Source organism: Suncus etruscus, chromosome 13 (genome assembly GCF_024139225.1).
Source record: "Suncus etruscus isolate mSunEtr1 chromosome 13, mSunEtr1.pri.cur, whole genome shotgun sequence".
NCBI classification, from domain to species: Eukaryota; Metazoa; Chordata; class Mammalia; order Eulipotyphla; family Soricidae; genus Suncus; species Suncus etruscus.
Window position 1 is genome coordinate 38,896,829 of NC_064860.1, and position 24,454 is coordinate 38,921,282.

Sequence of the window (24,454 nt, forward strand, 5' to 3'; positions counted from 1 at the left end):
AAAATCATTAGCTCTAAAATTTGGAATCAAATTTTAATCATTAAAATGGAATATTTTTAGGTTTACTATTCAATACATACTAATATTTTATTTTTAAGGAAAGTTTGTCTTTTTTTTTTTAATAGAATACAGTGCATGATCTAACTGTGCATCAAGCAACTCCTGAAGATCTGGTAAGTTTACTATCAGAAGTTAAGTCATTTGTTCAATGTTTTATTTGATACTTGGTTTCTAACCTGGAGAATAGAAATCGGAGATACTTCCTGGAAGTTGCTCAGTTATATTTCATATGACTTATATCTATATGAATCATAATACCCAGACTTCTTGATTTTGCCTAGGAATATCAATATGTATTAGAATTTCTATAGATGAATTTATTTATTCAGATATTTCTAATTTAATAATTCCTGTTTAAGTTTATTTTTTCCTAACTATAAACATTTACAGCAAGCAGCATATTTGTTAGTTTTGTATATAAACATACTGATTTTATCAATGTAAAAGTAATTACTTAAATTAAATAATTACTTAAATATGACACATAATATATTTTTTTCTCTCTAATTCATGCTGTTTTCATTATTTGGAATAGTTTCCCTATCTTCTAGGATTAATTAAAAACATATGTAGGTTTTGAGGCCACACCTGGCAGTACTTGGTTGACCTATCCTAAGGATTGAACCTGGGCCTCTTGTATGCAAAGCATTCTCTCTCTTTTTGAGATATATCTTCTATTTTCATTAAAAATGCTTTGAGGTTAATAGTGGTGCTCAAAAACCTGACTTAAAATTTTTTTGTCAAAGTTTATATTGAAACATATTTAGGAACATATGAGAGAATTACATGTTGAGAGAGAACACAGACTTTTTCAGAGTAACATATTTTCATCCTGTAACATATTTTTACATTTTTTTTATATAGATACGTCGTCATGAAATACACAAATCAAAGAATCGAGCATTAGTACACTGGGAACTTCAGGAAAAAGCTCTGAGGAAAAAATGTAGGAAGCAGAAAACAGACATTTCCTGCCTTGAGAAAAAGAGATTATCTATTATGAAGGAGGTAATGCTAAAATCATTCATTGTAGAATTAGAGTAAGAGAAAAGAAATAGATTTCTCTTCCATCAGTTTTTTATTTTGGGGGTGTGGGTGTCACATCCTGGCTCTGTACTCAAGGATCCTGGCAGACTCAGGATGTGATATTGGATGCCAGAGATTGAACTCATTCATAAAAGCAAACACCCTCATAATTGTACTGTTGATCCAGCCCCAGCAAGGTAGTTTTTTTTTAAACTTATTTAAAAGGTGTGAGGAGAGAGATAGTAAACACTTAAAACTTCCATAGAAAATACTCTTCCTTGAAGTTTTTTAGTATAAGTGACATATGATAGTTTTTAAAATTAATTTCAAGAACTAGGAATAGTAATCTGATGCAGGGGAAATATGATCTAAGTCATAATAATGTTTTCAGATGTTTCTAGAGTAACATAGTCTTTCATTGTGTTCACATGTTATGGTTCACTTGCTTGTAGTGGTGGGTTATTGTAGATTCACTTATACATTAGCAAACTAAGTTTAAAGAGTTTGGGTTTATGGGGCAAAAGATTTAGTATAGTGGGTAGGGCTTTTGCCTAGCATGCGATTGACTTGGGTTGGGTTCAATCCTTGTCACTCATATAGTCCTCTGAACCCTGCCACACAAGTGATCCCACCAACTGAGCTACCTACATGTTTACAGAAGAGAAAAAGACTCTTGTCATTTTTATCAGTGCCCTAAATAAATAACTAAAATTATATTTATGTTTTCTAGAAAAATTCTTTTAAGTTAGTTCTTTTGTTAACTAAGTGTTTTAATGATTTGTCAGTGTTGAAACTGGGCAGATTCCAGTTTTGAGATTTATTTCAGTTAAGGGATGCCATCTGCTGGTGGTGGGAAGAGTTGTTTCCTTTTTTTTCCTAGTTTGTGTGTTATTTGTTGTAGTCATGAAAATTCCCAAGTAGAAAGTGTATTTGTATAATCAGAATCACTGCTGTATTGCCATTATTAAGTCTTTTTTTCCATGACTTTTTTTGTTTGCTTTTTTTTTGATTTTCTTTGGGGAGGGGAGCTGCACCCATCTGTGCTCCCCTGAACTAGTTACTCCTAGCTCTCTGCTCAGGGATCCCTACCAGCATGCTTGAAGTACCATATGGGATGTCAATGACTGAACCTGGGTAGGCCATGTGCAAAGCAAGCTCCCTACCCATTGTACTATTGCTCCAGCCCTATGACTTGTTTTTAAATACAGAAATAGCTTATTTTTTCTTTAATAGTCTCAAACTTTTCTTACATTGTGTTATTTTTGAGTCATAACTTCTGAATAGATTAGCAAAACACTTTAATAGATGAAATATATCTAAATTCAAAAGTTCAAACCCCTGAGTTTGAACTGAGTTTATAATTCAGTATTCTCATCTTTAATCAAAGTGTTAATTAAAGTTTAATTAATGTGATTTCAAATTAGAACACATCTTGTTTATGGATTGTGAAATTAAGCAGCCTTTATTTAAAAAATAATTAAAATGGAAAGATCAGAGGGATTCTCCAGAATAAGGTTAATGAAAACTTTTGCTATGTTTGTGTTGAGTTATAATTTAATATTATAGATTTCTTTACAATTTTTAAATAAATTTTTAATTGAATCACCATAAAATACTATTATGAAATTGTTTAAGTTTGAGTTTCAGTCATGTATTTCTTAACCCTTTTTTAATATATTTTTTAATTTAAGTAACATGATCATATTTGGGTTACAGTCATAACCAGAACACCCCCCTTCACCAGTGTAACATTACCCCCTCCCCCCTTCCCATCCCCTGCCTGTATTCGAGACAGGCATTCTACTACAGTAATTTGTTTTTAAGTTCAGTAAGTTGTATTTTTTTTTCCTTAAAGGATAAGAGTAAAAAAATATAGTAAAGGTGTGATAGTGGCAATCGCCATTGTTTGTATAGGTCCAGAAAAACGGGGAAAACGGAAAAAAAATCCTTGACCTGATTACAAAAAGGCTTCACCCCAGAAGTTTATTGGCATAAGACAGACTCTGGGTTCCAGGCATACCAGTCTATCCAACTCCAGTCATTCTCAAGGTTCCGGTGAAACTTTTTCACATTTTAGCTATTGTTGGTATCAGATTCTTATACTTAAAGACTCTGGATTCTGTGCATTTCTTTCATCGATGTCAGGCTGATGTGGAGCATCCTCTAGTTTCAGCATACCACCCTTAATAAAGCATTTCGTAAAGCATTTGAAATTCACATTTACTATAATAGCCCCATCTCCTGGTACTTGAGGATATTGCAATTGAATCAGGTTTTAGGAGCTAGTAACTTATGCTTTATGCTTAATTTTGTATAGACTTTTCTTTCATGATTTAATAAGTTTTATAACAATATTATTAATCCATGTCTAGATTCTTTCTGATCAATACCAGATGCAGGATGTGTTGGAAAAATCTGATCATTTGATGACTATAGCCAAAGATTTGTTTACTGACTTTCCTCGTAAGCGCACTGGTAAAGTATTCAATTAAATAGCTTCTCTTTATTATGCCAGCCTGACCATTTGAAAGAATTTTTAATCTTTATTTTAGGTGTATATATTATTTGTGTTACAAAGTGCTCTCAAGTGGATAGAATATAAGATTTATACATCCATATTTGTCATAGTTTATTTGCTTTTCAATAAGAATATGCGCTTACAATTTTTATTTGTTTGGGGCCAAACCCAGCGGCGTTCAGGGGTTACTCCTGGCTCTGCACTCAGAAGTCATTCCTGGCAGGCTCGGGGAACCATATGGGATTCTGGAATTGAACCTGGGTTTGTTCCAGGTAGTCAGTGTGCACGGCAAATGCCTACTGCTTTGCTATCGCTCCAGCCCCAGCTTACAATTTCTTAATGAGTGGAAAGCAAATTTATATTATGTTCTAAAATATCCTATGGTGCAGTATATAAGATTTTAAAGTATTTTCTTTTATATTTGAGTAAAGCTTAATATGAAACCTTAAAACAACTTTTTTTATCTCTAAATGAAGCTGTCTTTTGTCAGATACACAGCATTATTACTTTAATTTTATACAATTAGTTGTTTATCTTAACTTCTAAAATCCAGCAATTCATTTTTAATTTAGTTTGAATCCTAATGATCACTTATTAGTATGACTCCCCCAGGCCATTTGTATTACATCTTTTGGTTTCACATTAGTGACCTATAGTATGATAATAAAAATTACCTCATGAGAGTTTTTGAAAGCAAAATAATATAAATAAAAGTTTTTAATATAAGTAAAAGAAAAAAGTAATATAATAAGAACTATATATTTATAAGCTGTAATTACTATTTTATTTTATTATTATTTTTTTTTGGTTTTTGGGCCACACCCGGTAACGCTCAGGGGTTACTCCTGGCTATGCGCTCAGAAGTTGCTCCTGGCTTGGGGGACCATATGGGACGCCCGGGGATCGAACTGTGGTCCGTCCAAGGCTAGCGCAGGCAAGGCAGACACCTTACCTCTTGTGCCACTGCCCGGCCCCTATATTTTTATAATATATAAAAACACACAGTCATGTGACAGTGGTTTGTGGGTTTTTTTGTTGTTGTTTGTTTTTGTTTTTGGACTGCACCTGGTAGTGCTCAGGGGTTACTCCTGGCTCTGAGCTCAGAAACCGAAATTACTCCTGGCAGGCTTGGGATGTCAGGAATTGAACCCAGGCCTGTTCTGGGTTGGCCGAGTGCAAGGCAAACACCCTACTGCTGTGCTCTCTCTCTGGCCCTAGTGGTTTGTGTTTTGTAAAGCCAATTTAATTACGTGTAATAAGCTAATTATGACCTATTTACCCAACAGGGTTTCCAAATATAACAATGGCACCTGATTCCTCTCAAGGTTCTGTTATGGTAAATCAGGATTCTGTCACTCAGTTCAAATGTAGTGACTCTGTGGAGCCTCAGGTAATGTGCTTTGCTGACAGCTGTATGTTCGTAGAGAAGTCAAATTTAAGTTAATTAGACATTGTAGAAAATAGTAAATCCACAAATAAAAAGTTGTGAGTGCCATAACTGCTTTTTTTACTCAAGTATTTGTACTTGTTGATTATTTTACAAAGGTGGGATTGAATAATAATCATATTTATTTAATTAGGAGATATATTTATTATCTTTATTTAGCAGGTGATAAAATTTAGAGCTAAATAGATTAAGTGACTTGTCCAAAATCCCATAGCTGGCTAGCTTCAAAGATGACATTTGAATGCAGACTGTTCGCTCTGTAGAAGAACTGTACCACCAGTCTGCCAGTGTGGAACCAGAAGGGAGTCTTTTCACTTCCCACTTTAGAGTTAGGTGAATCTGTATTCATATTTGACTACTTAATGACTAACTAGAGTTTGAGTTGTTTTTTTTCAAGTACCTAGATTGGCTCAGACTGTTTTCTTTTGTTTGTTTTATGTAAATAAATGTAAATGTTTTTATGTAAATAAAATACATTTGCAACATTGATATGAGGATCTGCTAAGGTAAGTCATATATGATACTGAATACATTAAGTTGTAATATATATATCATAATATATATGATACTGAATACTGAATACATTAAGTTGTAATCTCTTCTAATATATTAATATATTTTAAAAGTAGCTGTTCAGGAAACTTAACAGTTTACTCGCTAATTGCATCAAATGGTTGTAGTAGTATGGCATTAATTAGCTGTATCCTAATTAATTGGAGCTTTTAATCAAAATATTTAATACATTTAAAATTATGGAAATGCTAATTTTTAAATAAAAATATGAACGTCAGAATTTAGTGCTTTTGAAGACAGTTTCTTAAGTTATTAACGTTGCTATGAATAAAGGAGAATAATCAGAGGGGAATGCTCTTAGGGAATTTCAAAATCAATAATCATAAAGGACATATTAAATACTATTTTCTACTTACAAATGCAGTTAAATATAATGCTATGTATCTGTTAAATAGCCCAAACTATATAACTTTGTTCCTAAATCAAAACATTTATGTTTGGGGTTTATTTAAAAGTTACCTTTCAGATAGTCATAGTATATCTGATGACTGTAAGGAAGTGACAAGAACTGAGGTTTCTGAAGACAGGGAGATGCCAGGACCTGAAGGGCAAGGAACTAGAGATTTTATGAAAAGAGTTATAATGAAGTTGATTGTAGTATGGACGGTGGACTGGGGCCAAATATGGTGAGAGATTCTGGTTAAAAAACTTAGTTGGGAATCCTAATGAGAAGTGATGAGAACCTGGCAGTGGCAGAAGGTAAAAAAGAAGAGAGGAGAGGGTTTGATTTGAAAGATTAAAAGGGGATTAAATTGACAGGTTGAACCTACTGCAGTGGCAGTAGGTAAAAAGGAAGAGAGGAGAGGGATTGATTTGAAAGATTAAAAGGGGATTAAATTGACAGGTTGCAGGGCTGATTGGATATGATGGTTAAAAAGGATAGTCTCAGTCTGTGGGATAAAGCATCTGAGGAGATGATGTTGTGCATGGATTAGTGACAGGAGCAAGATTTCTGGAAGTATGATAGGAAATTTTAGAAAGATAGATGATCAGTTTTGGACTGGTTAAGAATTTATGTGTTGGATATTCTACTAAAGATATCTTTTAGGTAGTTGGATATAAATGTCTATGACTTGAGACATCTGGCTAAAGATAGAGATTTAGACTTATAATTTAGACTTAATATTTGACTTCTAATTATAGTTTTGGAATTAAATAATGATATTTCTGATATTAATATGTTCAAAGGGTTCTTTCTCTTAAAACCAAGTTTCAAGTATAATTAATAATCTTGTGTATTATGTTTATTTTGTGTTGAGAAGGTCCTAAATGAAGTAGATAATGATGAAGAGGAAGGATCCATTCATAGTCAGTCAGAAGAAAGCGAGAATGAATTGGATAACTCAATTATTTCTCAGTCTGACATGACTACAGACAGGTATGTACATATGGCATAAATATCCACAGCACTTTCTTTTGCACAAGGCCGCTTCTTATGCCCTATAGCTTTGTTGAGGTATAATTGATACATGATGTTGGATCATCATAAACAGGGGCCGGAGCGATAGCACATCAGTAGAGCTTTTGCCTTTTATGCAGCTAATCAAGGCCAGACCTTGATTTGATCCCTGGTTCGATGACATTGTATATGGTTCCCCAAGCCAGGAGTGACTTCTGAATACATAGCCAGAAGTAACCCCTGAACGTCACCTGGTGTGGCCCCAAAATCAAAACAAACAAAAAACACCCAAAAAATAAAAAAACATGTTTGATATTGCAAAACAATTACCATATTAAATTACCTAGTACTTCGATCAAATCACATAATTACTATTTTTTGTCTGAACGTTTAAAATCTACTTATTTAACTACTTTAAGTATATAATTTATAATTCAAGATTACTAATTATCATCATGCTGTATAATAGATCCTTAAAAATCTATGTATCTTATAATTGTAAGTCTGTTTCTTTTAACATAATCCTGTTTCCTTCATCCCTCTAACTCAGGAGTCCCCAAACTTATTTGACCTACTGCCATATCTGTTTCAGAAAAAAATTACTCAGTGCCTCCACTGGAAGTCTTCATTTAAGAACAATCAGAAAGAGCCTTGAAGTTGTACTCAAAGTTACTATCAGCTCCCCCACCCCCAATTTTCCAGTGTCCTGTATCGCCCACTTTGGGAAACTGGCTCTAACCCCTTGTAATCACCTTTCTATTTATGTACTTCTATACTTGGCTCTAAACAAGTATATACTTGTGCATTTGGCTCTGTACATTCAAATTTCTCCCTAGGATTTCTAATGGTGTAATATTCTCAAAAGATTGAATCAGTCTCTAGTGTTTGCCATAGTATTACACATGACATTAGACAAAAATTCCTCTTTCTTGGAAGATCCCAAATCTATTGCAGGTTTCCACTGAGTTCATTGAGGAGAAACATAATGGCAAATCAAATACCTAATCTCTTTAGGGTTGCAAAATTCCATTCAGTTATGCACTTATTTTTCCTCCTGAAGCATGTTTTCCTAATAGCAACTTCTAATATGAGTATTATTTGCAATTTGGACAAGCTGAGATTTAAAAAATTATGTAGTCTAATTTGTTTATACTTAGCACTTTTACCACCAAGTGGTCTCTTTCTTTCTGCATTTCACTCTTAAGTAGAGAGCAAGAAGAAAGTGCAGGCTGAAACTTTAGCACTTTGCTTGGAAATCTCCATAGCTAAATATCTAGCTTATATGTGCTGCTGTCCATATAAGTTTCAGCTAAGTTTCCTCCATTTAATAAAAAGGATTATCATTTTAGTTTCTGTGACATGTTCCTTGTTTCAATGTTCTCACCAGGAACTCTTTCAGTATTATCAATATTTAATAATGATACCATATTCTTAGTGTTACTCCACCCTGGATTTACGTGTAGCGACCTGAGACCCACACATTTCTGGGAGGGGTCTTGGGAACTGAATATTAGGTGTAACCTTACCTGCAAGACCCTCCCATTCCTGGGAGGGGTCTTGGAAAAGTTAGATAAGGCTGGGACCGAGGGAATTCGGGCCTTTTGGCCGTTTCCTTTGGCCCTGAAGATGGCTGAAGTGAGTTAAGACGCAGGGCTAGCCAAGAATGGCTGAATGCTTGAAAGGTTATGAGTAGGCCACACACATGTGGTGGATAGGGCATGAATAAAGTTGTTGCTTCCTGACGCCTGCCTGTGAGTGAGTGATTACGCCGATTACCTGGGCCTGGAACCCGCTGGCTAAATGGGGGATGAAGCCACGTGGCTGGGGCCTAAGCACAAAGGCCTCCATCCATCGCCATCCAGCCCCATCGTTAATTATTTCATGCAACACTTAGGACATTATATATATTCTTTCTGTAACATGCTTCCTATCATGTTCATCACTTCTCCCTAATCAGAAGATTTCTTTTGTTTTTGTTTTTGTTTTTGTTTTGTTTTGTTTTTTGGGTCACTCGGTGCTCAGGGGTTCCTCCTGGCTCTATGTTCAGAAATCGCTTCTGGCAAGCTTGGGGATATGAGATATGGGATGCCAGGATTCTAACCACCGTCTTTCTGCATGCCCTACCTTCATGCTATCTCTTTGGCCCCTAATCAGAAGATTTCTTAACATTTGTTGAGAACATATTCTGTTTAAAGTATTTTTTTTTCTTTTTGGTGTTTTGTGCAATACTTGATGATGCTCAAGGATAACCTCTGCCCCTATACTTAGGAATCACTACTGGCAAGCTTGAGGAACCATGTGGAATGCCAGGGATCAAACCTGGTTCAGCCATGTGCAACACAGGCACCCTACCCACTACACTCTCACCCTGTACAACTATTCTTGGTCTTTCTACACATTCATCAAAAATTTTTTTCAGCCTTTGTCCCTTATCCAATTCCAAAGCTGCTTCTACATTTTTAGGTATTTGTTATACCAGTATCCAAATCTTAATTTCCACCACTGCTTTAACAAATTACTACAAAGTTGATTCTTTAAGTGATTGGATTTTATTCTCTCAGAGCTTTGGAGAGAGATATAGTTAGATTCACCAGGCGAGATCAAGATGTTGGTGTTGGTAGGGTTAATTTGGAATCTGTTGGGGGCAAAATCTGTTCCTTGTTTCTTCCACTTCTGGTGATTTATCATATTCTTTAGTTTGCCAGCTGTCCATATTTACTCCAGTCTTTGCATCCTTCCCCATACCTTCTCTCATGTCAAGTCTTCTTCTGCTACTCTTATAAGAATGCACATAATTGCATTTATAGCCCACTTATATTCAGGGTTAGCATTTTTTCTATCTCACGATCCTTAAATTGGTCAGATCACATATCAAAGTTTTTTTTTTTTAAATGACTAAGTTACCATATTTAGTTCCAGGAATTAGATTGTATTTTTATGTTAACTATTCTTCAGCTTATTATGGATAATATTGTATGTTTTTATTGTTATTATTTTACATAACTGGACTCATAAAAATATAAATTTAAATCTGGGAAGATGGCTCAGAAGATTGGCCTGTGTGCCTTGCATATGTCAAGTCCAGAGGTTAAACCCAGCATCATATACCCTCCCAACTCCTCAGCATTGATGGATGTGAAACTGTCAATTCATATTGCTGAGCTGAGTATCATGAATATTTCCTGGAAAACTAAGAACTATACACAAGTATAAACATTAAAGAGAATAATATGAGTTCAGACTGATTTGAATTTTATTGACTTGTGAAGATATTTTATTAGACTTCTTTCTGTGAGATTTCTCCTAAATGTTGAACTTAGAAATACTTTTTGTGTATACTTTTACATACACTTTATATTTATTGTATACTTTATAATCTTTTACATATACTTTGCAGTATATGAACATCTGGCTCTCAGACCAGATAAGACCTGCAAAATTATGTGGTCTGATCCAACTACATGATAGGGCATAGACATATGCTTCTTTTTGAGTGCTAATAGCCTGTCTACCACAATTGGTAAGCCTGAAAATGATGTTATAAGCATCCAGATATTTTTTCCTTGATAGAAAAAAGATTTCCCCACTCCTACTTTATAATGACTAATGTTAATGTGCTCTCCTTAAGTTGCTTGAAATTAATTCCTTTGGATTGAAGTTCCTGGGGCAATACAAGAATTCCTGTTTATTTTTCCTCTTGGGAGGGAGTTTGTAACAGCTTTATTCATTTATTATTTACATAATTTACTCATTTCAAGTATAACATTCAATGAGTTTTTGTATATCTTCAAAATTGTATAGCTTACTAACAATGTTAGAGTATTTATATTGCTCTGAAGGAAAATCCGTACTCTAATAATCTGGCTTTATTTTCTTCTAAGCCCTTTAGCCCTATTGAATATATTAGGTTAATTTTTTCTTGCACTATGGATTTGCCAATATTTTGAACATTTTATTTATATTGAATGATGCAGTATCGTTTAGCATAATGTTTTCAAAATAGCCATGTTGTAGCAAATGTTCTATTTTTGTTTTTAATTTGCTTTATTTAAAGAGCTTGTATCACAGTTGACATAGTTGATCATAATACATTTGCTTCCATCAAAGTGAGAGCAAAATTATTATTAAGAAAAGAAAGAAAAACAAGAGAAAAATGAAAAGAAGTACAGCAACAAGCAAATTTGTGAAAATTATATCTCCAATGAGGTTATTAACTCATTGTCAGAGTTTTAATAAGCTCTTGTTGCTAGCTAACCATCTGTTACTACATTTATTTCTGAACATTAATTGGTTCCAGCTATTTATTGGCATCTAAATTGGTGTGTTTATATGGGGATGAAAGTATTAAACACAAATGAAGTTTGCATGGTTGCAAGTTGCTGCATGGTCCAGGAATTGTCCAAGCGCAATTGCTGTTACTGTGGCTTTTGGGGGGCATGGTTTCAGCTGCCAGGTCTTAAGGTGGGAGGAGAGTTCCTGCACTCACTATAAAACAAGTCCTGGTGATATCGACCTAAACAACAGCATACCTAGAGTTTTGGTTAGATTGATGTCTCTGCAGAGAATTGTAGAGAAGTGGTGAAGCAGGGTCATTGGCAAAGTAGCGTCATTGTCGAAGCAGCCATTGTAAGTGATGGGTGCATCAGACATAGATTCAGCAGGGCAGGAACTAGGCCCATTCTCTCCCTCTGAAAAGGACTAGCTTTTAGCTATGTGGCAGTGTACCCATGATTTTTTCACACTTGATTTACATCTTGTTTGAGAACAGAGTAATCTGCATGGCAACTGTGGTTTTTGGATGTAGTTTCATCTTCAGGGTCTTCTGGAAATATGAGGAGATGGAGGGTGGAGTCTGGGGTGGGGATGCCTTTAATCATTCTAAAGTTCCTGATGATATCAGTCCAAATACTGGCATACCTAAAGTTTTGATCAGATTGGTTCTACAGAGAGTTGTAGAGGAGTGGTGAAACAGGGCATTGGCAAAGCAGCAATCTTGGGTGATGAGTGCAATAGGCTTGGCTTCGGCAGGGTGGGACTTGGCCTACCCTATCTCCCTGGAGATTTCCAGCTTTTAGCTGTGAGGCAGTATACTATGATTTTTTTTTTTTTTTTATTTTCTGGCTTACATCTTGTTTGAGAACTGAGTGAGTCTTTGGAGCTGGCCGGTGCAGATATGATGACTAAGTTTTTGCAATAGTCTATACTTTTAATGACAGAATAATATTCCATTATCCAAATGTATCACTTTGTATCAAAGCATTTACCAGTTGGTTGAAATTTGGCTTTTGTTTGTTTTTGTTTTTTACTCTGGCTCTATATCTTTTCACTCAGTTCAGTTGAAAAATAATCTGATATTTAGAAATGAGAACCTTCCTTTATCAGTGATTAAGAAGATTTTAGTACTATCCTGTACTCCTGAATTTCTACTTTATAGCTCTCTTTTCTTCTCTTTTTCTCTTGTCCCTAATATATATGGAAGAGTCTGTGCACATCAGTTCTTCAGTGATGAGCAGAGATTTGCACTGAGGATGGGACTAGCCATATATTTTGTTGAGAAAAGGGGAGTAGAGAAGAAACCTGTACCTTAGAATACCAGAAAGAACAAAATAATTCTGCTAGGGAAGTCACTGTAGGTAGGAACTGGGAGGAAGAAGAAATCAGTCTAATTCTAAGAAGACGGGTGTTTTGACTTTTTTAAAAAAGCTAAAACAATATTTTTTTCTTTAGAATTTTAAAAGTCTAGTCAACCATGTAAGTAATAGAACAGTTTAAATGTTTGCATATTTGATTTCTGATCTAATTTATTGACCCATACTTTTTAGGCTTCTCCATCAACTCAAGGAAGATAATTCTCAGTTAATTAATAAGCTGTTGACTGATGTGCAGCAGAAAATATTAGCACAATCACAATCACAAACAGCTCCAGAAGCTCCATCATCTGCCTCTTTGTCAGGGGAACAGAGAGGTTAGTTTCCCCTTATATTATTTCTCACAGATTAGTAGCTTATTTTATAGGTAGAGGTGTGTGTATATATATTATTTCTCCCAGATTAGTAGCTTATTTTATAGGTATGGTGTGTATGTATTATTTCTCACAGATTAGTAGCTTATTTTATAAGTGTGTATATGTGTGTGATCATGGTAATTGTTATCTATTATTTTTTGTTTTGATTGTCATACCCTAATCATGTGAATAATCAACTGATCTATCAATTAAAATGTTTAAAAAATTCTTTTTGGAGTCACTTGATAGTCTTTGTGGGACTATTATTTATTTTAGCTGCTTTGAATGCCACCAGTGCTGTCAAGAGAATTCACACCAGGCTTCAGTCTGAAGAATCTGTTGATACTCCAGACACAAACTATGTTGTGGGACAAGTGCTGACCTCCAGGAAGCAGAAACAACTGTTAAGTAAAGGTGCAGTTCCCTCAGTCACGGAGATGAATTATTAAACATGTATTTTAATAATCTTTTATTATCATTTAGTTGGATCCACCAAAGTAAATTTGTAGCTAAGACATGCAACCTAATTAGAGAGAGATGGTTCTAGTTTCTTTACAAATAGTGTAGCCTTCGTGGATAGACTGATTTAGAGAAAATATATTTAGAGAAAATATATTTTTTCATGGGTAAAAGTGAGAACTTGGATGGCTTTAAAGATAGTACAGCAGGTAGGGTACTTACATTGCATTTGGCTGACCTGGATTTGACCCCTGGTACTACCAGGAGTGATTCCTGAGTACAGAGCCAAGAGTAAATCCTGAGCACAGCTGAATGTGGTCCCAAAACAAAATGAAACAAAAATTAAAAAGTGAGAACTATTATGAAGATCTTTTACAAATTCTAAATAACAATTTTATTGAGGTTCATTTCACTCAGGAACCGTAGATTCTTTTCTGTTGATACTTGGCTGGAAATGTAGTATCTGGGATAGAAATCAGGGCCTTATTCATGCAAGGCTTGTCTACACTTTGAGCTCTTTCTCTGGCCCCAGTAGTTACAGGGTTTTCAAGTAGTTTTCTTTTATCTCTTTTGTTCTGACCTTAAAATAGTATGACTTCTGTCCTTCTCAGTGAAAAGAAAATCAGATTTGCCTAATACTGTGAAGCAGAAGAAAAATGTCTCATCAGCCAGCACAACCTCCACAGACCCAAACAGAAGTCATTCCAACCTGGGGATTGATGTTCTCAAACACATGATACATGATGTGGAGAATGAAATGGAAGAATATGAACGCTGGACAGGTCGAGAGGTTAAGGGACTGCAGAAGAGTCAAGGTCTCACAGGGTTTACTTTGTCACTGGTGAGCTCTCTTTGCCGCCTGATTCGCTACCTCAAAGAGGTGAGTTGGAGTCTCCTCATCTAGAAATTTGTGCACTATTTTATTTTAATACAGTGCATCCTCCAGATAATGTGAAATTCGAATAACTCAAAAATCCCCTGCTGGTGCTGTGCTGCATTTTCGGCATGATTTCATCCTGTGTGTGGCTCATATGCGGACGACTAGCCTTCCCTGGAGGTGAGTTTACATGCCCAGAAAGGGGAAGCCGCTGAGCTCTGCTGGAACTCAGATGCCAGCACCCCTATCTGCCTGTCTTCTGTGCTGTGCTGCATTCTCGGCCTTATTTCATCCTGTGTGTGGCTCATCTGCGGACGGCTAGCCTTGCCTGGAGGAGAGTTTACATGCCCAGAAAGGGAGGAGCCACATCATTTAGCCAATGAATACAACCACAACACATAGAAAAACTCACAATACAAGTGTGACAATGGGGAAACAATGCAGGCCAGCGCCAGACTTAGAGAATGAAGATGTCAACTCAGATGACCAGTACATGGCCAACCAACTAACTAGTCAGTCTCTCAGATAAGGAGTTTAGAGTCGAAATATGGGAGATGTTCAAAGAACTCAAAGAAAGTATAGAAGAGAACACTAATAAGAACCAAGAGAATATGAAGATAGAAATCAGAAAACTCCAAACTGAAATTTCAGGTCAAATAACAGGTCTGAAAAACTCAGTAGATGAATTGAAGAAAAACATGGATGAGCTTTCCCATGGGTTAACAGCAGCTGAGAATAGAATTAGTACACTGGAAGATGAGATGAATAACAACTCTATACAGCAGAAGAAATTGGAAAAAAGCCTCAAAGCAAATGATCAAACAATAGAAAAATTACTCAAAGAATGGGAACAGATGAAAATAGAAGTCTATGATAAGCTCAACAGAAACAACTTAAGAATCATTGGAGTCCCAGAGACCCAGGAAGAAAATCTCTCTCCATGAGGAATCAACGATCAAGAACATCATTAAAGAGAAACTACCAGAGCTAAAGAATACATGCGATCAAATCCTGCATGCCCGAAGAGTACCAACTAAGAGAGACCCCAGAAAAAACACCCCAAGACACATCCTAGTCACAATGACAAACCCCATAGATAGACAGAGAATTCTGAATGCACCAAGATCAAAAAAGGAAATTACATTCAAGGGAACATCTTTGAGATTTACCGCAGACCTGTCACAAGAAACACTCAAGGCCAGAAGGTAGGGGTGGGACATAGTGACAAAACTCAATGAAATAAATGCTTTGCCTAGAATACTGAACCCAGCAAAACTCACTTTCAGGTTTGAAGGAACAACACCTCAGAAACTTTACAGACTCAAAACCAGTCTTAAAAGAAAAACTGAAACACCTACTTTAAGACAAGACTGACCAACAGAGACACCAAACTTTGATAGAAAATTGGCACTAAATCCCAGGACAATTCTTTGTTTCAATGTCAATGGACTAAATGCACCAGTTAAGAGACACAGAGTGGCTAAATGGATCAAAAAACTCAACTCAACCTTCTGCTGCCTACAAGAAACGCACCTGAATAGTCAAGAACAAGCATAGACTCAAAATAAAAGGCTGGAGGAAAATCATCCAAGCAAACAACACCCATAAAAAAGCTGGAGTGGCCATACTAATATCAGATAATGCAAACTTTTTTCTTGGGGTGTTTTTTCTGGGGTCTCTTTTAGTTGATACTCTTCGGGCATGCAGAATTTGATCGCATGTATTCATTAGCTCTAGTAGTTTCTCTTTAATGATGTTCTTGACTGTTGATTCTTCCTGGAGATTTTGTTCCTGGGTATCTGGGACTCCAATGATTCTTAAGTTGTTTCTGTTGAGCATATCATAGACTTCTATTTTCATCTGTTCCCGTTCTTTGAGTAATTTTTCTATTGTTTCATCATTTGCTTTGAGGCTTTTTTCCAATTTCTTCTGCTGTATAGAGTTGTTATTCATCTCATCTTCCAGTGTACTAATTCTATTCTCAGCTGCTGTTAACCCATGGGAAAGCTCAGGATAAAATCAGGCTGAAAATGCAGCACAGCACAGAAGACAGGCAGATAGGGGTGCTGGCATCTGAGATCCAGCAGAGTTCAGTGGCTCCTCCCTTTCTGGGCATGTCGACTCACTTCCACGGAAGGCTCATGGGAAGGCGGCTGTCCGCAGATCAGCCACACACAGGATGAAATTAGGCCAAAAATGCAGCACAGCACAGAAGAGAGGCAGATAGGGGTGCTGGCATCTGAGATCTAGCAGAGTTCAGTGTTTAGTCAGTTTAAAATTTTTATTTTTAAAAGTTGGTTCAGGGGAAGAATCGGTGGCACAAGTGGTAGGGCATTTGCCTTGCATGCACTGACCTAAGACGAACCGGGGCAGTTCCATCCCCCAGTGTCCCATATGTTCCCCCAAGCCAGAAGTGATTTCTGAGTGCATAGTCACGAGTAACCCCTGAGTGTCACTGGGTGTGGCCCAAAAACAAAACAAAAGAAAAAGTTGCTTCAAACGTTTTCATTTCTCTGCACCTATTTTCCTAAAATTACTTTTTTGCTGTTATTGTAGTATCAGATCTGAAATTTTTAGTGTTCTTCTAATCAGTAATTTCCACGAGTGAACTTTAATTCTGAAAGGATATGCTTACAAACATGTGCGCTTTTTTTTTTTTTAGCAAATTATGTGCTTTCCACAGTATTATGTATTTCTAGTTCTGCTTAATGCAATTAGTTTTTGTATTGGTGGTATTGCAACATTGTATTAGTTAAAAGAATAGAAGGTTATATAAGAAAGAATAAGTGTCTCATATCTGTGAGACCCTGGGCTCAATCCTCAATACTGCAAAAAAATAAGAAATCAAAATGAAGAGTGAATGGTAAAAACATGTAATTCACACCCTCCATTTGGAGTTTGTTTCCCTGTAGTAAATTGTCAACTGATACTAGTGAATCTTTGAAGAGATGCCCTGTGTATATTCAAGACAGGATGTATAGGGCCAAAGAGATAGTACAGCCAGTAAACAGCAGACTGGATTTGACACCCAGCACCACATATGGTCCACTAAGCATTGTCAGCAGTGATCCCTTAGTACAGAGCCAGACATAAGCATTGCTGAGTATAGAATCCCTGAAAAACAGTAGCAAAAATGTATATCTTCTGTAGCTATAGTTATACAGTTTTATACCCCATATTGTTTATTGTGTTCTTGTTAAAGAAGAAAGAATTAGATAAAGTGCTTTTTTTCTTTTTACTTTTAATATCCAGTGATGCTCAGGGCCTACTATAGCTATCCTTGGTAGCTTAGGGACCATGCAGTACAAGGGATGCAACATAGAGGCTTGCATATGCTAACCACTTCACCTGTTTCCCTGGTCCAATGAAACAAACTTCTTTTTTTATCAGAATCAACTTTAATTTTTAGTTCACTTATTCCCAAGACAATTTAACCAATAAATGCCAATTTTAAATTACATTTTTATAAGGAGGGACTAATTAACAACATTAATAAAAGCCTATTTTGTCTATCACAACTTTTTTCTCATTTATCTGGTATTGAACATTTGGGCTGCTTCCATATTCTGACTAATGAACAGAGGCAAACAAACTTTTAAATAAAATACCTAATTCTCATTATTATCATGTGCCAAGCTTAAGTAGAAACTTAGTTTTCATCATGTTATGGTACTGATGAGAACTTGATTTTTTTGGTGTAGAGTGAGCTTCAACTGCGAAAGGAAGTAGAGACCAGGCAACAAATGGAACAAGTCTTAGGTGACCATCGAGAACTCATTGATGCTCTGACAGCTGAAATTCTTCTTCTTCGAGAAGAAAGTAATGCTACTCAGGTATTCAAATCTTTCTGTGTTCAATACTGAAAATCTCTTTAAAGTTGGGGAAAATAGTGTTTGAAATTATCATCTTGTTTGACTTACTTGTGTCAATGTGATTGTTATCTCTTGTTATCTGATTAGTATTACCAGTAGTAATTTTATTAAACATTTGTTATATTGGAAGTACTTCAGTAGAAATTTAAAACACAAATAGTATGTGAATAATCAATCTATTACCTTTAAGAAACTTAAAGGTAGGAGAGATAATCTATGTGTAAACATTAACTAACATTGTTATAGTAGTTTGTCCAAAAATATGATGAACATTACCATTGTTACTTTTTTTTGGGGGGGGGTCACACCCGGCAGCACTCAGGGGTTACTCCTTGCTCTACACTCAGAAATCGCCCCTGGCAGGCACGGGGGACCATATGGGATGCCGGGATTTGAACCACTGTCCTTCTGCATGCGGCAAACACCTTACCTCCATGCTATCTCTCCAGCCCCACCATTGTTACTTTTGTTTTATTTGTTTATATTGGTTATTATGCTCAGGGATCACTCTTGGTGTGACTCAGGAGACATTTAACCTGAGTCAGGCACATGGTAGGCAAATACTTTACCTGCTTTTCTATCTGTGACCCCAAAGATAGCTACTTGTAATTTCAGAGTTGCAACGGATATGTTTTGAGATTCTCATATGATCAGATGCCATTTATAATTATAGTATTTTTATATATGTATTTTTATTTTTTATTTTTAAGCATTGTTGTTTTCAAAATTGTTGTTGGTATGGTTTTATATATAAAATTCCTAGCATTATACTCTCAAGAAAGTGTATACTTCCTCCACCATTGTCCCGATGTCTCTGTTCCCATTCTCTCCTGTGGTAAACTACCTACTGAAAACCAGATCTGAGTTCCTTTGGACATTTATTATTTTCCTACCACGTTAAAAAAAACTTTTTTGGGGCCAAAGAGATAGCATGGAGGTAAGGCATTTGCCTTGCATGCAGAAGGACAGTGGTTCGAATCCCGGCATCCCATATGGTCCCTGAGCCTGTCAGGAGCGATTTCTGAGCTTAGAGCCAGGAGTAACCTCTGATAGCTGCCGGATGTGACCCAAAACCAAAACAGACAAATAAAAACAACTTTTTTTTTAACTTTATTTAAACATCAAAGTTTGCAAAGTTCATAATGCAGTTGTTTCAGGCATTCAGTATTCCATCACCAATCCTACACCCCAGATTCCCTCTCATCCTCCAGTTTTGTCCCCTTAGCAGGCAAAATAACTTGTTTCTATATTGTGTATTGCAACAAAATGGCAAAGGAATTATTAAAAGATACTTAAGTAAAAGAAAATTTGTGAAAATTGTTATATCTCACAATGGAGTAATTAATTGTCTTGTTTTACTGAGATGTTTGTTGCTAGTTGAGTCTTCGGTGTTATTATTTTTGTTTATTGAGCATAGTTGTCTTTAGTGCTACTTTCTTATCGAATTTGCTGTGCTCCTACTGGGCCGTCAGTATTGTTTTCCAAAAACCTGTACTAGTCAACATTTCCACTAGCAATGAATGAGGGTCCTTTTCTTCCGATATCCACTCTAAGACTGGTTATTTTTGTTCTTTTTGATATGTGCCAGTCACACTAGTGTGAAATAATATCTCATTATGGTTTTGATTTTGCATTTCCCTAATAAGTGACACAGCACTTTTTTTCTTGTACTATTTAGTCACTTGTATGTGTGGTTATTTTTTATGGGTGGCCACACCCTGTGACGCTCAGGTGTTATTCCTGGCTATACGCTCAGAAATTGCTCCTGGCTTGGGGGACCATATTGGACCTCTGGGATCAAACCAAGTTCTGACCTGGCTCCGCTGCATGCAAGGCAAACGCCCTATCCTGCACTATCGCTCTAGCCCCTTGTATGTGTTTTTTAGGAAGTTTTTATTCTCTCAATTTTTTGATGGTTTTGACCGATTTTTCTCTTGTAAAGTTTACCAGAGCTTTATATAGCTTTTTTAGATAAATAGTGGGCATTTACTTGTTCCAAGTTTGTGGGGTATCTTTATTATGGTCCTTGTTTCTTAGTGTGTAGAAGCTTCTTTGTTTTAGTTCTATTTCTTTTTTTTTTTTAATCTTCGCTTCTGTTTGCTTGACAATGACATCGAATCAGTGAAAATACGTTAGGGTCAATGTCATGAGCTGTTCTATTTTCCTGGCAGTGCTCAGGGGTTACTCCTGGCCTCTCTTTTTTTTTTCTTTTTTTTTTTTTTTTTTTTGTTGTCTCTGTCGGCCCTGCCTCTCCGCGCAGACCGGGGCGATTTGATGGGTTCGGCCATGGCCGCTGTCCGCTCCTCCCCGCGGGGATGGCTCCCGTTCACTTCCCGACTGAACGTGCAGGCGCCGTTCTCCAAAGACAAATCTTTATTTAAAAGGGATTTGACTTTAGCCAGGTAGCCCTCCTCGGATAATTCGTCCTTCTGTAACTTGGTCTCCAAGTCACATAACTGATTCTTGACTTCTGTTTGTAGAAATTCATGCAGGAGCTTGAGTTTCTCTTTCACACATTCCTTTTCGGTCAAGCTATTTCGTTCCAAATCTTTGAGCCTCCTGGCACAGGAAACGGGAAATCTCAGCACCACACTGTCAGCTCCAGAGCTGCAAAGATAATTCCTTCCCCGGTCCCCCCCTCCACCCCCCAACAGAGCAGGGACAAACCTGGTCGACCCACAGTCCTTAAATTTTTGAGGTCTTTGATTTTACTTTCAATACATAGTGCTCTAAAGTTAGCCTTTTGTTTTGGGGTCACACCTAGTGGCACTCAGGGATTACTCCTGGCTCTGCACTCAGAAATCACTCCTAGCAGGTTTGGGGAATCATATGGGATTTCGGGAATTGAACCCAGGTTGGCCACATGCAAAGAAAATGCCCTACCTGCTTTTGATTTTTGTTAATGGTTTATTAATCTTGTTTTTTTCTCTTTAAAGAACCAGATAATGGTTTCATTGATTTTTGTTTGCTTCCGTTTCATTAAATTCTACTATTTAAGTTTTGTTACCTTCCTTCTACTTACTTTGGGTTCCTTTTATCAGTCTTTTATGGGTGCTTCAGCTGTACATTTAGGATATGTAGACCCTTTCTTCCTTTCTTTATTTTGTTTATTTATTAAAAATAGCAACATGATTTACAATGTTATTTATAGTTGAGGTTTAAATTTTTTTCTTTTGTTAGATCACCATACGATACAGTTAAACAGTTGTTAATAGTTTAATTTCAGTCATACAAAGTTTCAATAGCCATCCCTTCACCAGTGTTCACTACCACCATTTCTCCCAGTTAACCACCTGTTTCCCCCCTCATAGTGAATAGAGACTGAATTTCTCTCTCTCTCTCTCTCTCTCTTTCTCTGTGTGTGTCTCTCCCTCCCTCCATCCCTCCCTCTCTCTCACCCTCTCTCTTTTAGGTTCTGTGGTTTGGAATACTGGTACTGAAGTGGTATATCACTTTACTTCTTTTTCAGCATCTAGTTCTTGTCCAAAGTCATCATTTCCAATTATTATTGTCATAGTGTTCCCTTCTCTGTCCTAACTGCAACTCCCCTATTATTTCTATTGGCTTTGGGTATTCTCATACTGTTATTTTTATAGTCCACATGTGAATGCGATTTTTTTGTTTTGTTTTGTTTTCTTTGGTTACACCCGGCAGGGCTCAAGGGTTCCTCCTGGCTCTATGCTCAGAAATTGCTCCTGGCAGGCTCAGGGGACCATATGAGTTGCCAGGATTCGAACCACCGACCTTCTGCATGAAAGGCAAACGCCTTACCTCCATGCTATTTTTCTGGCCCCGAATGCGATTATTTTATGTCTCTCTGTCCCTCTCCCTCTCCTATCTTGAAGACTCACTTTATTCAGCATATTGCTATCCATGTCTATCCCTGCATAAGCAAATTTCATGACTTCATTTTTCCTAACAGCTGCATAGCATTTTCTTTTTAGATGTAGCAGAGGTTTTTCATTTAAATGCTTATGTAATGAATATTCTTTTACAGTTTTCTACCTGATATACTTGTATCCTAGAGCAGCTTCTTTTTTTATTTTATTTTATTTTATTTTTTATTTATTTATTTATTTATTTATTTATTTTATTTTTTATTTTACCTTTTTTTTGGTGGGGGGAATCACACCTGTCAGTGCTCAGGAGTTACTCCTGGCTCTATGCTCAGAAATTGCTCTTGGCAGGCTTGGGGGAGCATACGGGATGTCAGGATTTGGACCACTGATCTTCTGCACGCAAGACAAATGCCTTACCTCCATGCTATCTCTCTGGCCCCCTAGAGCAGTTTAATAGTTGTTATCATCTATATAAATAGATTTTAATAGTCAAAACTACTATTAAAAGTTTTTATTGTTGAAACAGTATATATTAAGAATATTACATGACCAGCTTAACCATTTCTCTAATTGTGGAACTTTAAACATATTTCTAAATGTATTTTTCTGAGTATATTTAGTATTTAAATGAGAGACTAAAATATCTTGAGTATTTAAAATATGTTTATACATATCTATGCCTTTGTTTCTTAATTGGTGGCATAAGAGGTGACCCATATAGAGCCACAAAATTGAATGTGGGAGTCATTTTTTTATAATATCTTCATTTAAACATCTTGATTACAAATATGATTATAGTTGAGTTTCAGTCATGTAAAGAACACCCTCCTTCACTGGTGCAACATTCCTACCACCAGTGTTCCAAATCTCCCTCCTTCTCACCCCACCCCACCTGTACTCTAGACAGGCTTTTCACTTCCCTTATTCATTCACATTGTTATGATAGTTCTCAATGTAGTTATTTCTCTAACTGTACTCACCACTCTTTGTGAGTGAGTGTAACAACTCATGTTGTTAGCTGGACCTTCCAGCCCTCATTTCTTTGCCTCTGAGGGTTATTGCAAAAATGTTTTTTATTTTTCTTAAAGCCCATAGATGAGTGAGACTATTCTGTGTGTATCTCTCTCCCTCTGACTTATTTTACTCAGCATAATAGATTCCATGTACATCCATCTATAGGAAAATTTCATGACTTCATCTCTCCTGAATGCTGTGAGTGTGGGAGTCCTTTTAAAATAAATTTCTTGATGATTTATTATCAGTGGATGTGTAATTTATATAATAGCTTTATATACCTTTATATCCAGATTTGCATAAAAATTTCTCAGGCAAAATGAGATAATAAAGTTGAAGCCCTATTCTAGGTGATTCTTTTATGTTTAATATTGCTTGTAATATTTTTTCTTTTTTTCATTAGGCAAAACTTCAGCAGTACATTGTCAAAACAGATGAGCAACTTTTATCCCTTACACATGCCATTAAGAGCTGTCCTGTGATAAATAACAGTAAAGAAAAACAGGCATCAGAAAAGGTAGCAACGACTAGAAGACTCATAGACAGTCCAGGTGAGTGGGTCTTATTATCCAAGATATACTTGCATATCAGGACCATGAAATTACATAATTACATGGAATTATTAGCTATTAGACATATATACAACATTATCACTACAATTGCTTCTACTATTTTCAGTTATGTTTATTTGGGTACTTACTCTTTTTTATTTTTTAAAATTTGCTTTGTTTTTTAATTACAAGTCTTTCAGTTATATTTATGTACATAATGACAGTGAATTAGGGTAATTCTCACCACCAGTGTTGATCTTCCTCCACCATTGTTCCCAGCATGTATCCCATACCTCCACCCTTAGTCTCTTGGACTGCTAGTGTAATAGCTATTGTGTATAGCATGTTGTAGTTTGGGTCTCTTGAGTCTATTGTTATTGACTTTTGGTTGGGTTGGATACTTATTCTTATCAGGTCCTTTTGAAGTCTTTTAAGTTTGTTATTTTATTTAGTCCTGATAATACTCTTATGAGGTAGTTATTACTTTGTTATCCCCATAGTTTGAGAGAATGATAAGGCATAGAGAGGAATGGTTACATAACAGTAATAAATACAGCTCAATAGATACTATAGGTGGCAGGACACTTTTAATCACAATTCTAATCACAGTTTCTCATGTTCAGGAGAAGGGATAGTCTTGCAAAGAAGACATTTTAGTATTTAATGACTTAATTTGTGTCAATGTTTTGAAAGCCATTCTTTACTTCTTGTGTCATTTTTTGCTGTAGGCTGAATAGGATATTTTGCTTTTTCGTGTGTTTTACTTATTGGTAATACGTTGGTGAATATCTTGTGGAAAGTGTTTTATGTTTAAG

The 24,454-nt window shown here is 36.1% G+C and overlaps 2 protein-coding genes across 2 annotated transcripts in view; both read left to right on the top strand.

Annotated features, from left to right (window-relative positions):
* Positions 1 to 24,454, top strand: part of USF3 (upstream transcription factor family member 3) — an 869,396-nt gene that overhangs the window by 200,878 nt on the left and 644,064 nt on the right. The window lies entirely within an intron of this gene.
* SPICE1 (spindle and centriole associated protein 1) overlaps positions 1 to 24,454 on the top strand; it is a 46,846-nt gene that overhangs the window by 7,474 nt on the left and 14,918 nt on the right. The window contains exons 3-12 of the mRNA XM_049785849.1: positions 126 to 173; positions 925 to 1,068; positions 3,459 to 3,561; positions 4,891 to 4,994; positions 6,887 to 7,002; positions 12,846 to 12,988; positions 13,304 to 13,441; positions 14,098 to 14,366; positions 18,065 to 18,196; positions 23,492 to 23,639. Of these exons, the coding sequence (XP_049641806.1) occupies positions 126 to 173; positions 925 to 1,068; positions 3,459 to 3,561; positions 4,891 to 4,994; positions 6,887 to 7,002; positions 12,846 to 12,988; positions 13,304 to 13,441; positions 14,098 to 14,366; positions 18,065 to 18,196; positions 23,492 to 23,639 (1,345 nt within the window). The remainder of the gene's footprint in view (positions 1 to 125; positions 174 to 924; positions 1,069 to 3,458; positions 3,562 to 4,890; positions 4,995 to 6,886; positions 7,003 to 12,845; positions 12,989 to 13,303; positions 13,442 to 14,097; positions 14,367 to 18,064; positions 18,197 to 23,491; positions 23,640 to 24,454) is intronic.